This window comes from Tyto alba, unplaced genomic scaffold (genome assembly GCF_018691265.1).
Source record: "Tyto alba isolate M040663 unplaced genomic scaffold, T.alba_DEE_v4.0 Super-Scaffold_27, whole genome shotgun sequence".
Taxonomy (NCBI): Eukaryota; Metazoa; Chordata; class Aves; order Strigiformes; family Tytonidae; genus Tyto; species Tyto alba.
This window is the reverse complement of record NW_024881301.1, coordinates 5,914,528-5,929,055: the sequence shown is the minus strand read 5'-3', so window position 1 is coordinate 5,929,055 and position 14,528 is coordinate 5,914,528. Positions and strand designations below refer to the sequence as shown.

Sequence of the window (14,528 nt, the reverse complement as noted above, 5' to 3'; positions counted from 1 at the left end):
AAACCACAACTTACTAAAACTATAAATTGCTATGCATAGATGGGACTGACTTTTTTCCAGATAGGAACTGAGCTTTCCACTACTAGTAAGTTTTCTCTAACAGTAACAGTGATACATCCTAGTACATGCAGCCTGACTGACATATTCATTAATGGTTTATGAATCTGGCTTCTGTTATCTCAGCGCTCTCAGTATATTTCCTGGACATTCATTAGATTGTGTTATATACTTTTAGGGATGACATTTTTTTTACCTCGTACAGAACTAAAGCTTTGGCTATGCCTGAATATAGGCCTGGACATATGGTTAATATAACAGAAACACTATACCTGTATCTTGTTTTCAAAGGACACAGCCCTTGCAAAGAAATATGGAAGTTCAGATCTATCCCCTTGCAATAAATAATCAAATTAATTGTCAGTAAATCACTTAATTTGATGATGAGAGTGCTAAGTGTCACTCAGTAAACAAAATCAGCTGTGGTGGTCTAAATGTATGTAAAGTAGCACTGGCAGAAGTTTGCATTTCACCCACCCCTTTTACAGGACGGTTCCTCAGTGTAAACCCAATTTTATTTTTGGCTTAAGAGAACAGAACAAACTATGACTTTAAGTACCTATGGATAAAACAAATGTTCTGCTTTGCTTCTGTGTTCCAAAGACATTTACTGTCTACATCAATAAAGAAAGGGAATGGGGAAGCAAGGGAGAAAATATTTTATACATCTGAATGTTTCCATCTGCCAAGGTCTTTAAAAACAAAGAAGAAGGAAGTGAAAGCCAACCTTGCTGTATCTTACCATTCTTCCCCCAAACCCACCAAACATCACCCGAAAAAATAATGAGAAATTTGAGCATAGAATATTGCCAGAGTTCTGCAAAACACTCCAACCCACCCTAAATCTTACATCTGCTGAAATAATGGGACTCCAAAAAAAGCAAAGCACAGATGACTGACTAGATGTAGCCTGCAGGTGGGAGGCTAGTTAAAATGCCTGTGCTAACAGTTGCTCTTTATTCTCCATTCACTTTTTGATTACCTTCTGCCATATTGCTTTTCACATTTGTTTTTATTATAGATGCATCTGGAGTATTACAAGTTAATAATTTTTAAGATAACCAAGAAGCTGGTTTATCTTTTTTAATAATATAAAAGGGGAAAGTTAAACTCCAGCTGCAGATAAAACACAGCAACAGGCATAGGTTCTAGATAGGATAGAATAAAGCCCAAAACAATTTTATAACGGAATTATAGAAACATTACTTTTCATACGATGAGATAAAGATTCACTAAGGAATGTCAGTAATTCCTCCACAGGAGCACTGTATGAGTCACTCATTCAAAAAAATGAAGTTAATGTCTTAGTAAGCAAACACAAACCCCAAAATAATTACCTTCTAATTATAATATTGTATATTCCTAAGGATACCTTAGCAACAGTTATTTCATTCATTATCATTAAAATGTCTAAAACCAAAATATATTCCAATCTTAATGCAATGCAAAACAAAGGTTAGAAAGTGAGAGGAAATGATCTGAATAACACTCAGATAGGGTGGTGAAAATAAAATCTAATCAAATGGATATATAAAGTTCACTGAGTAGGTAGGGACTACTGTCATGTTTACAACAGAGGTAATGACAAGATCCAGGCCACAAGGCCAATGTAATCTTAAGATGTAGGCATACAGAAATTTATGGCAGTAAGAAAAAAAACACAACCAAACAAAAATTCCAAAGGATCACTCAATTTGTTTTTATCAATCACACAGAAATGCTGTAATAAAGCTACCCTTTTCTACAAAGGAGTAATTTCTGCTTAGAATTTAGATCCTGCACACATAAAAATAAACCATTATTATTTCATTTTTAATGATATTATCATCTTTAAAATAAGTGCTACTATTTACTTTCTCTATATAAGCATGTAATAAAACATGACAAAAAGCAAGCTGTTGATTAACATCTGAATACACTTGTAAGAAAGGTGATGTAGGAAGGAACTTGCAGAAATCTTAGGAAGAAAAACACTTTGAATAATAGTGAAGTCATTCCGATAGAAACTCTTACGTCGAAGAGATCTGAGGGCAAAATTAAAATACAAGTTCAAAACGGCTGATCTGCAACACTTTCATAGCATACCATCCACTTGCTCAGGCAACTTGCTTCAACAGGACCACCTGCATGAGCAAGTACTACTGAAACTCAGAAAACACTACAGAAATGGGCTCAAAGGAGATGAGAGGATCATCTTGTGCAATGAGATGTATACAAAAGCAATTAAATGGAAAAAAATGTATCACAGTTTTCAGGTTGACATATGCTGCATGTATCCCAGCTGAGCACCCACTGCCTCGATGTAAATCACACGAATGGCCTGAGATACGCGACGAAAATGCATTAGTGATGCTTATGGGTTGTGATCTGCTATGTGCGTGAACTATGATGCAGACATGTGCTAAATGCTTTAACACTCAGCCAACATGAGGTTTTGGTATTTAGAACTGACAATAGTGTTACGAGAACACATCGTGTTGAGGGAGAATATTCATCATTTGTATCTCACACCTCCCATTTGCTAAACAAGCTCTAGATCATGTGGTATGTTAATAATCAAGACAGTCACTACCAGCTTCATAATTTGCACCTAAACTAGGCACAACTATTTCCAAATATAGCAAACTCCAGTGTCCCACACCTCCCACCCCAATTGCTGGTGTTAGAGATTTAGATGCAATTAAAATAAACCAAAACGCAAAACAAAACCCCTCATAACACTTCCCTCTTCCCCAAACCAGTAACCAAACCAGTCCCACTGACTTCTGTCAAATGATGATGACTCAAAGCCTCTCATGGCCCAGCTCCTCTAAGTCAGGTATCCAAATTGTTAGAACTAAAAAATATTAAACAAAATCCTGAGGAGAATCCCAGACTTTCTATTTGGAATACCTCTGCCTCCTCTCCTTTATCTCTTGTCCCCAACTTCTGCTAGTAGAGTGATCTTTCCCAATACCAGGAAAAAATGTTTCTGCCTGGAAGGACAGGAGTGCTGTACAGCTTTCAGAGCCAGTTTTTCAGCCCACATTTCTGAGAAACAGAAGTTCAGGTGAAAAAAGTCCAGAACATTTCTGGTGTTGACAATGCTCCGACAACGCTCTTCAGTGAGGACCAGGCTAACTTCAGATATGACCCACAACTCAAGAGCTTATCTGACCTAGGGATTTAAAAGCATTTCTCTCAACTGCTGTAGAGATCACATGAGCCTGTGTACATCATGCCATGCTAGAGGAAGACTGTGAATCTTTCAAGAACCTCAATTTTCTTTACAAGCATTCAGTCTGTCAGAGTGAACAAAGCAGGCCAAGATGGCCTCAGATGGAATTAACACGGGACCTTCATGATGGAATAAACTGGTCTTTTATGACAGACTTCAAATCATAATTCCTTGGAAGTGCTAGCACAGGAGGAAAAAAAAAAAAACAAACCCAAGAAACAACAACAACCCCCTCCCTCCCCAAAAAACCCCCAAACAAACCAAAACAAAACCAAACAAACAACCAAAACCAATCAGGAATTCCACCTTGTTGACAGCTGATATGACTGGGGAACTAAGCTGGAATTTGGAACTCATCAAACTTGTTGCAGGAGATTTTACTCTGATAGCATGTACAGAGAGTTTGAAAGGAACATGCTGAGCATGCTTTACTGGCTTCTGGGTCTGCTGTGAAAGCTAAGAAACCCAACTACATAGCTTCCAAATAAATAAACAAACCCTCTTAAAATAAATGAATTATTCCAAGAGCAAAACCACAAGTCTGGAAGTAGTTTGCTTCAGGATGCAGAGTCCTGAACTGTATCACACTTCGAGCCTTACTAGCCATATCTTCAAGTCACCTAAACGTCTGGGATAAACAAGAAAAATATGAGGCCACACAAGGTAAATCTTCCAGTATTCACCCAGAGAAGAAGGCAATTTTAAGAAGGCCTAACTAATTTGCTTGCTATAAATACAAGTAATTACTTTTAAAGGGTACAGATTATGAAAACATCTGAAGCTTTTAAAATATTGTTTTTACTGAGATTCACATGAAGCTTTGAGCATTCTCTTCTATTTTGCTGCATGAGGTGCACTCTGGGTTAGATGGTTCTATGTTTCTGAGTCACCTTGTGTACTGCCTTCTACTGAAGCTGCTTATTCAATCAATCCTGATGGTTTTGGGGAGAGTGCATCATAAAAAGTTAATATTGACGTAGAGCATTTTCCTCTGTCATTTGCTGATGACTCGTGGATGCAAGGTTGACATGAAATAATTTTTCTTGATTTTAATAGAACAGTGGCAGCTTTACCCTATGAGGCCCCATTCTGAAAATAGATTTTTGATGGCAGTCTCATGCTTTTTTAGAACACTCTGACACTCTAACGCTTAACTTTGACAAAAATGCAAAAATCTTTATGGCCAATGCCTTTTGCCCAGTATGTACTGCACACAGCTTTGCTTGTACAGTATTTTGCTAAACCATGGTTTGCAAAAATTAGATTACTACTTGTAGGAACATTTCAAAAGCTTAGCATTCCAACTTCTTAAATGTCACATAAAATGCATACAAAACCAAATAAAACCCAACCAGATATAATCCTCCCTCTTTCCTCTGGGCACAGGAGGTGAGGGGGGCAAGGAGGGAACCAAAACCAAATGAACCCAGGATCTATTATCATCTAGTTAACCACAGGCAGAAATTAGGTTTTATGAAATGCCAAGCCAAAATAAAATAAAGTAAAATAATATCCCTGAAAAGCAAAAGAAAACTTATTTCCATCATCCACTCTAGACAGAAAATTAAGTGCCTACATGAAAAGTTTGTTCTCTCCATTCAGCCATTCTGGACAGGAACAAATTACAAACTTTGGAGCTGTGGGAAAACCTACCCCCTTTTTGCCTATCCAGTGGTCTAAAACTCTTGCTACAGAAGTGGTTATAAAACTTTGCTATGCTTTGTATGAGCTTTTATTTTTTTTTCCTGCTGTGTTTGTTATTTTTGGAGTGTATAAAGACCTTCTAGATGCTTAGACCCTATGGTCTACTGCTCAGTGGATCAGGAAAGGGACCAGTGCACCTGAACTATGTGGCTGGCAGCAAAGATAATTAATTTGCATCAGTGGCCTTAAAATTTGTCTTAAGAAAGCACGTAGGGGTTCTGTGGCTAAAAATCATTAAATTTTCTGTAAAGCCCTTAAACCTCTCTGTGTCTAGGTGCTTCTTCTGCTCAACGCGAGAAGAAATGATCCTAATTTCACATTTCTTATCATTTTACTGCTACTCCACCCATTGACAGTTTTTCCTTTCACTGTGTGCACTACACTCATTCACGGCTGGTGAAAGGCTGCATTTATGGATGGTTTACATCCTGCTCATCCCTACAGCACTCACAAAATGCTGCCTCCTGCCACACTACCCCACTATACCTCTCACAAAGACAGCACTTTCACTGGAGAGGAGCACAGTACAAGATGGACAGAGGGAAGACTTTAGCACCATTTCTAAGCTGTTAAGTATTTTACTCTCATTGTATGTACACTGTGACAACAATGCTTAAAGTTTCTGATCTGCAGCACAACCTCTCCCAACACTGTTCTAGCATCACCTATGATTTCCAAATGAACAGTATATACTCTGAGAACCTTACTGACTACGTCCTGACGGTTGTGTGGACAACAATTATAAATCAAAATCACATGAAAATTGCTGAACAGATCCTCCGGAAAATTGCTGGTGAACAAGAGCTGGGGATATGTGAACTGGAAAATTAGTTCTCACAGGACTGAGTTTTCTTTATGTTTCTTAAGCTTCTAACTCTTTTGTGCAACAACAGATGCAAAACCAGGATGCAATTCTTGTACTCAAACTATCTGCGTACAAAGAACTGGAATACACACATCAACTCAAAGGGTTGTCTTCAATTTATTTAGTAACATAAGCAAGTTTCCAAAATGGCATAAACTGAAGTTTCCTTTGCAAATTGCTTAAAAATAAAGTTATGCAGAAAAGCCAAGAAGTACGAACAGTTCTTGGGGACATGCAGGAAGCATGGAAATTACTAAGGGGAACACATATTTTAGACAAACAAATTAGCATCGGGAAGCTATAAATGTCTGTACCAGTGAAGGGAGACACTTTTCAGATAACTCAAGTGCTAGATAACTGTGACTGGGAATGTGTACACTTAATTTTTCAAGGCTTTTTTCTGGAAAATTTCTTAGGCTCTATTATATGCACTGTTCCCTTCATAATTGTTACACTTACCTCTACCACTAATAATGTGCATAAATCTACTGTTTGTCATGTTCATAAAGCACTTAATAAAAGTCCTCTGAAGGAAGGAAATCACACTGCTTGGAAATTCACTAATTTGAGGGAGAGAGAGAAAGAAGCTATTCTTAGCATATACACATCACTTCTTGTCCTCTGACATATCAGCAGTGGTTCAAACAGAGGTGACATGAGAGTAAATGCATATGGCACCTGCCTGGAAAGGTATTTGAATAAACACAGATGTGTCCTGACAGCTACTTGAAACATAAATACTTTCCAAGCTGAAATCCCAGTAGTGGCCAATTTGTCAATAGCCAACATTACTGTGTATCTAGAAAGGCATTCACCCGCCACCAAAAAAGGGTCATATTTGGAATAGATTATATCAGGCATTCTGCACTGGTGATTCTGATCCCAGACAAGGTGTGAAGAAACTTTACAGACTGCAATGAGAGTGGCTTTAATTTTCATTTAATTATAACAGGATTAGTTAGAATATGGTCAGATTGTTGTGACTGTAACTGGACAAGATATTGGTTTTACATCTCATCCAAAAGGCAAGCAATTGGTATTTCTGGAACTGCAAAAAACAACACGAGATTTAAATGTTGTATTTCAGGTTTTTAAAATGTTACTGATTGCTTTCAGTATTTAATGCCTTCAGTATTTAATAACAAAATAGATAAAGTACAGAGTGAAGTGCAAAGCTATACATAAAAATCATTAATCACTCCTCACCTGATCTTCTTCTCCACCACCCTCTTCATCATATTTCAGAATGTTGTCCCTCACATCATCTTCTGGATCAATCAAGAGCTGCTTTGCCTGACGCTCTTTATCACGGCGCTTCATCCACACCACAAACATTAAAACTAAAACTACATTGCAAAAAAAAGAAGACATAAAACCAAATCTTGATTCTGAAGTACAGCCGTGGAAAATTGTACAAATTTAACACCAAGATTTAAAAAAAGAAAACTAGAAAAAAGCCGTGTTCCCTTTTGACTGTTCTGGATGAGATTTCTTGTTTGTTTTAATAAAAAAAATCATAGAAGGTAGATTAAGCAAGAGATGTTTAAACTCAGGCTACTATAGGCAATTTGATTTGGAAATCAATCACATATTCAAGGTCATAAGTCACAAATCCATTCCACAACCCGCAAAATAAACTTGTCATGAAAAGATATAAGAAAGACCAAGCCTCATAAACCACAGGGTTCAGAAGGGAATCTCTCTAGTAATGGCAAGAATTCTAAAAAATGTTATTATTTATATTTTTTTCTGCTATGTCCCAAGAATATACAGCAATTTATATAGTTTAAGTAATTCTGACATTTGAACATGACCAAGCTTAGGCCATTTTGGCATACATCACAGCAGTCCAGATTGTTACTTAAGTTTAGATTTCTGTTTAGAAGAGAAATCAGGGTTGAGGAAAATGCAGTGACATTTTGACCTATGTATTTTAATCCTTAATCTGAACAAGTTGCATTACTTGTTTACAAACTAAACCTGTTAAAGAAAACCAAATGAGAAACAGAACAGAATAAATGTGAGTAAATGAATTCCTAATACAATAGGCATGTTTCCAATTACAACTGTCTTCATGGAAAGAAACTCCTAGGTATCTAGAATATCAATATATGAAGAATATCTTAGAGGATCTGATAGTTTCAATAAGGCTCTGTTAATTCAATACCTAATATTTTAAGAGGATCTTATATCAAGAAAATAATTATGAATAAGAAAATTATTTAAGAAAATAATTGAAAGAAATTGACTGTGCTTGTGTACAGCCATGGGCTTAGCCAGGCTCAAATATTTTTTTAAAATTTTATTTTTACTTTACTCCTTTCCATCCTTTTGTATGTTTTGGACTGGTGCACAGTATACTCTGAAGAGGTTAATCCCCTCCTTGTGTTCCATCACAATCAGAAATCAGTTAACCGTAATATGTAGGAGAGCTAGCATCTAATTTACTACACTGGACAGACAGATAGTCATGATGTTTAGTCATTTCCCTTATTGAATGCACTCAACAAAAATAAAATACTAGCACAGCTTTATGTAGTACTTAAACAAATACACTTCTCTGTTCCTGCATGGCTGCCTGCTTGTCGGGCCTTATACGAAGGGCTGTGATGTATTACTTTCCAAAATCATCAAGTAGCCTACTTACATTAATCTGAAGCACAATAGTAGTAACAGCAGAGGACTCCTTAAAAGCACTGTTAACCGCTGTGGGTGGTGTCAAGCCACACAGTACCAGCAGCACAAGACGTCTGGGAGCTAATCACATCTTCAACCTGGTCACTCACTGACATAACATAACAAGTGCCCATGGGCACAGATGGAAAATTTCTTTCACAAACCCACTGTGGGTCTTGACTGTCATGCAAGTGTTAGGTATGATCTCACAGACTCCTACTCCTTCATCATCAGAAAGTTTTCATACTTGTCCAAGACATTAAACTAAACGGCAACAACTCTCAGACTTCGGTCTCTAATCACTCCCCAGCCTTTGTCAAGTTACACAGAACTAAAACACAAGGTGGTACTTGCGAAACAAGAATAGAAGAGTTAGGATCAAGAGATCTATCTACTCACTGAGCAAGATGATGATACAAAGCAGAATTGCAATGATGGCACCAGTGCCCAGTCCAGCGCCAACGATCCGGTCAACGTCAGTGCAGTCTCCGTTTATATCACATTGGCAAACTTTCACTTTCAGCACGGAAGTGCTAGATGCATGTGGATTTCCCGAATCTGTAATTACTATGGGCACATCATAGATACCAGCCTCCAGGAACCTGATCCTTAAAGAGAGCTGGGCGTGATCCCCTGTGTGAAAATAAGGCACTTGTTAAAAAAGTAATATACTGCTTACGTGGGTTTAAAACAGCACTGGCAAAACAAGCTCTGTGTTAACTTGTTGTTCAACCCACTACATCTCACTCAGAATAACAGACTGTGAACATGTCCTCTTTCTTAAAATGTATTGTTCTTTGGGGAACTTGCACTATGAAGTGCTTTCCTATTCATATTAACCAAACTGTTACTATGAATAGGAATATAATATGTATTCATATTAACCAAAACATTGCAAAATAACACCAAGGTGAAATATTGAAAAGCATATGCAATGGTGTCTTTAAAATTATTATGACTTCTAGAATATTAATTACCACTAATTCGAACAATGGTCCAATTCCTCTTAATACTAGCAGGTGTGTCAGGCAGCTCAAAGGCAAAGGGGCCTGCATTTGGATCTATATCAGGGTCTACAGCAGTGATGTTAATAGCATTAGGCTGTAGTGTTTCACAAGTCGTGGCTTCTTTCGGATTCACTTGGGGAGCATTATCATTGATGTCCAGCAGGTATATCTGAAGTGTGCCGGTTCCACTCATCGGGGGAATTCCTTAAAGAAAAGAAAATGGTATTGGATCTGTTTCCAATTGCAAAGCTACTGAAATGAAGCTATACCAACACTTTTCAATTACCATGTACATATGTTCACCTCAGTTTTGGGATTCTGTCTTTACCAAGCCAGTCTGACACTGTCACTGCTTCTGATAATACACAAATTCTTACGTAGTCCATACTGAGAAAAATCTGCCCTACTCAGCAAAATTCAGCAAATCCTCAGATCAGGGACTCAACCACTTTACTGACCAGACAGCCAGTTCGTCTCCAGAGACAGTGCTCATCAAATGCTTCAAAGAAAGAGGTGCAAAATTGGAATAGTTTATCCTCTGGAGAAATTATTTTGTAACTTTGAAGACTTATGATCACTCTTTACCACAAGTGTGCTATTTAAATTCTTTCTAATACTGGCTTTCAGCACACTACTTCTAGACATTCTTGCTATCCATATCAAATGTGTGATGCTTTCGTAAACCTTGCTAAAGTCACACATTTATGTGAACATGTAGCACTGAATTTTGCAGTATAATTAGCAATGGTTCTCAATCCACTCCCACCCCCCCATAATCTCCCAGTTCCATTTAATTTTTAGTTCACAACAGAGCCAAAAGGATAGAAATAGTTGATCTGGCTTTGTTACACTTTATCTGTTCGCAAAATTTTGCCATTTGCTTTCTCTCCAAAGTAAACACCCTCAGTGTTTCATGTCTTTTCCTCTAATGCCAGAACACTCCTGCACCTGTCCATCTTTCTGGTATCAGCTATGAACTGTACAGCACTCCAGCCAAAATCAAAGGGCTCATTTCTGAGCAGAGATTGTTAACTGTCATTAACAAACTGACAATTAAAAGACGCTTTTCTCTCTGCACTACTGTAGCCTGAATGCAGAAAAATACAATACCCCTCCCCCAACACATTCCTCCCCATAAAGTCCACTCATGCTGTGCATTCCATCAGCCTACTGCACTCCTGTGCAGGTGTTTTCAGTTTTCTGTAACCTTGACTAATATAACTAAGCTGGTGCCTTTCTCCAAACTCATAGAATTATTTTTCAGCCCATTTCCCAAGTAGCTGGGAAACATACAAAGTCTGATACTAACACAGACTTACAATTGGATGTATTCTAAAAGTATCTTGTTTTCTGCTCCAGTAAAATTGAATGCCATTTAAACCACACAGAAGAAAGTTTATTGAAAAAATATAAACTGTTGATACATACCATTATCAGAAGCAAGAAACGTTGCATTATACATATTGTTTTGCACATATATTGACTCTCTGTCCAAAACAGCTGTAGTAGTTATTTGTCCATTAACAGGGTCAATTTTCAGCCAGTTTGCAGGATCTGAAAGTTTTGAGTACCTGTGTATTTGATCACAAGTTGTGTTATTTATCTGCCAAAATAAATATTGACCGCAAACACAATATTAGTATTTTAATTTGTATTCTGAACATATTTTTGGAATCTGAAAACAAAATTTAACACATTTCCATTTATTATGCCTTGTTGCTAAAATTCTTGAAAATGTGCATTAAAAACAGCCCTACATTCAGATTCTTGAAGTGCCCTGCCAAGTAAGTTCTCATGTAACTGGGGGAAATCATACAATTACCATAAACTATACAATGTTCAGGCTCAATTCAAATACTCATTAAGGATCCCTATTGCTTGCTCTGTACCTACAGAGCTGTTAATACTAACTTTTTTCAGAGCACTTGAAAGCAGGAGAGAGGTAACAATGAGTAAAGGGTGTTAGAGTAGCACTAACTTGCATTATTCCAGTTCTTCCAATATAACTTAATTTTTTAGAGACCCTGGTTTCCTGCATGCTTCTCATCTTAATTTAAAGAGGAGTGTCTTTCAAAACCATCCTTCTATCTGATAAATTTGCCCTTTCACATTAATGAAATGTAAGCTATTTTAGGTCATTAAAAATACATATATATATATATTTAAGTCCTCATGCTATCATGTCTACAATGGCTACATCCAGAAATGAGCAAAATATCAGCAAAAGCTAGCCAAAATTAAGAGAAAATAAAGTTGTAAGAACCTTGATTTTGGCAGGAAAGACACAAAGTCCTGGAGTTTCCTCTACATGAGCTAAAAAGACTGTTGGATAAGCTAGGAACCTAAGCTCTGGGGCCCACAGCTAGTCACTGTGCCTTAGCTTTGCAGTGAATGACCATGTTTAAATGAGGTATGAGAAAGCATGCTTTAAGATTTCCATGTTTTATTCTCTTCAATTTTCCCATTTAGCATAGTTTTAGACATTAGGCAAATTATCATCATAGCTATCAGTACAAGAGTTCACAGATGGACAACAGCAACACTTTGCATCGCTGGAGAATAAATGAGAAGAAAACCCTTCAGATTTGGTCAACAATCTTATGTGATTTTGCTGCCATGTCAAAATTATTGGTTAATTTAAATTGCAAATAATTTTAGTTCACACAAGCATGTGTCTGATCTGACTGAATTTACTGGGATATCATGTCTACTTTAACACAGATGTTCAACTTTATTCTACCTTGATGAAATGGAACTTAGCATTAGAAGATGACCCAGTTTACAGATCTATAAACGCTGGTCAGGTCACCTTCTCTACAGCCAAAAATCCCTTCAGAGGGAGCTACACAAAAGCCACGGGAGATAGTGATATAGCTGTGTGCTATGGTAAAAGTGGTCATTTCATATGCAGTCTCTTTACTCCCCACCCATTCTGTATCACAGATATTGCATTTCAATTATTAACTAAGTGCAAAATTTTTATACAGACCTTAGAGAGGTTTGCTGCATGTAACGATCTGGGTCCTGAGCAGTAAAAGTTGTCAACATGCTACCAGCAAGTAGCCCTTCTTCTTGACGTACAAGCTTAGGATTTGGAACAAAATACGGGCTCTCATTCACATCAATGACCGTAATGGACACGGTTGCTGTTGACTGAGGAGGATGCTGAATCCCCTTAGCCAAAGGCACTTGATTTTCCGCAGCTACAGTAAGTACGAACATCCTGTTGGTCTCAAAGTCAATAGGCTGGGAGAAACAAAGAGCAAGAAGTGTTAACATTTACTCACAACAGTGATGGGCACACATTTTTCCCTTAAAGCACATTTTTAAACCTTACTTGTTGTATAGCTTTTCTCAAAAATGAGCACAGAGCCTAAAGAGAACCCACTAAATGTAACAACTCAGTGCAAGACTAGACCGAGGCTTTGCTTAGCAGCAGCAATTTTGAAGTCAGAACAGCTAGAAACCTTGTAATTCTTGGATTTAACTTACTCTGGTACTGCCATCAGAGGTAACGGAGGAAACAAGCAGTTTCATCTGAAAATGATGTAGAAACTCCCAGCTTTGTGCCAGGCACTCACGTGCCTCCTGAGGAGCTCTCCTGGGGAGAGAAACCTGCCTCTCTCTGTTATGAGGAAGAAGGTTTCCTTCAAACAAGATCATGACCGTTCCTAGCCCCAGAGATCAGAAATTCTCATGCCCTTAATGTTTCACCAGAAAGACTCTTTGTAATCCCATCTAATCCTACTTCAGGTATACCTACAGCTCCCATCTTTGCAGCACAGACAACCTTCAGTTTGGGGACCAGTTTGAAGCTGAAGCTCCTCTGTCATGCTGCACAGGGGTGAGGCACTCCCTGAGATATGATTTGCCTTAGTGCTATGCACTGTACTACTTGTACTGATTCTAGACTTGAAGGAACCCTGTACCTTCCAGGGGCAGGTGGCACGTGGCAGTATGAAGTCAGTGACAAGAGACAATCCAATCTTCATTATAGGTTAACAGATCTACTCATCGCACTGCCAATAAAGACAGTAGGCAGGCTTCCAACTCTTCCCATGTCTGTGTGCTTAAAGGCGTGCTACAAAGCACAGACATGCACATAATTCTTGCTGAAGACTGCAATATAACAATTGGTACCTCTGGGAAAGTGCAGTTATAAAACAGAGACAGTTCTTAAAAAAAACCTAGTGTGAAATACCACTATAGCTGTACAAAATTGTATCTTTTTGTCACCTAGATAGCGAGAAGATTAAAAAAAGGCGAAAAAAAATGAAGGAAAAAAAAAGAGTGAAAGTTTTAATTTCTAAATGGGAACACTGGCATCTCACACTTGACTTCATAAGTGGCCAAACTCTGAGACACTTATCAGAGCACCATGTGGAGAGGTGGCTACTGCCTGGCAGGTTTAAATATAGAACCAAATTGTTATTATCACTTGAAATAAGTCAGCCCTCAACACAGAGCTGTGTTGGCTAGAGAATGAAGATAAACGGGTTATTCCATAAAAGGTATTTAAATGAGATTTTAAAAATAGTCAGTCTTTAAAAGCCTCTTGTAGAAGTAGCCTCCTACCTATCACTTTTTCCTCTCTGATTGTGCCGTGACTGCCTATATCTGTTCCTTAATGGGAACATGTTGACATAAAACCCACAGACAAGCGTGACTACTAATGGAGGCCAGAAGGTAGGAAGCTGTTCCTTTACACTAGCAACAAATACTAAGCAAATGCTTTTTCTCAGACTAATTCCTATCTTTTGGCAAATAAGGCTTCAAAATCTGTTATTTTCAACAACTTAGCCTGATTTTTAAAACTGATCAGTTGGAATAATACTGCTGGCGTATTATTGGAATGCTCCAAGAGAGGGATGGCTAACTTTCACAACACAGACAGTGCCCATCCATTTTACTTTCTAGACTCGTGCTGGCTCAGGAGTTCATATTTTTTTCTCCCTCAATGTTCTCCCCCATTTATTCCATCTCTGCTTAGTTCTCTGAAGCA

General features: G+C 37.9%; 1 protein-coding gene across 1 annotated transcript in view; it reads right to left on the bottom strand.

Annotated features, from left to right (window-relative positions):
- The window catches only part of CDH2 (cadherin 2), a 118,340-nt gene that overhangs the window by 12,320 nt on the left and 91,492 nt on the right, over nt 1-14,528 (bottom strand). The window contains exons 10-14 of the mRNA XM_042798014.1: nt 12,516-12,772; nt 10,955-11,097; nt 9,497-9,730; nt 8,919-9,152; nt 7,050-7,189 (exon numbers count right to left, since the gene is read on the bottom strand). Of these exons, the coding sequence (XP_042653948.1) occupies nt 7,050-7,189; nt 8,919-9,152; nt 9,497-9,730; nt 10,955-11,097; nt 12,516-12,772 (1,008 nt within the window). The remainder of the gene's footprint in view (nt 1-7,049; nt 7,190-8,918; nt 9,153-9,496; nt 9,731-10,954; nt 11,098-12,515; nt 12,773-14,528) is intronic.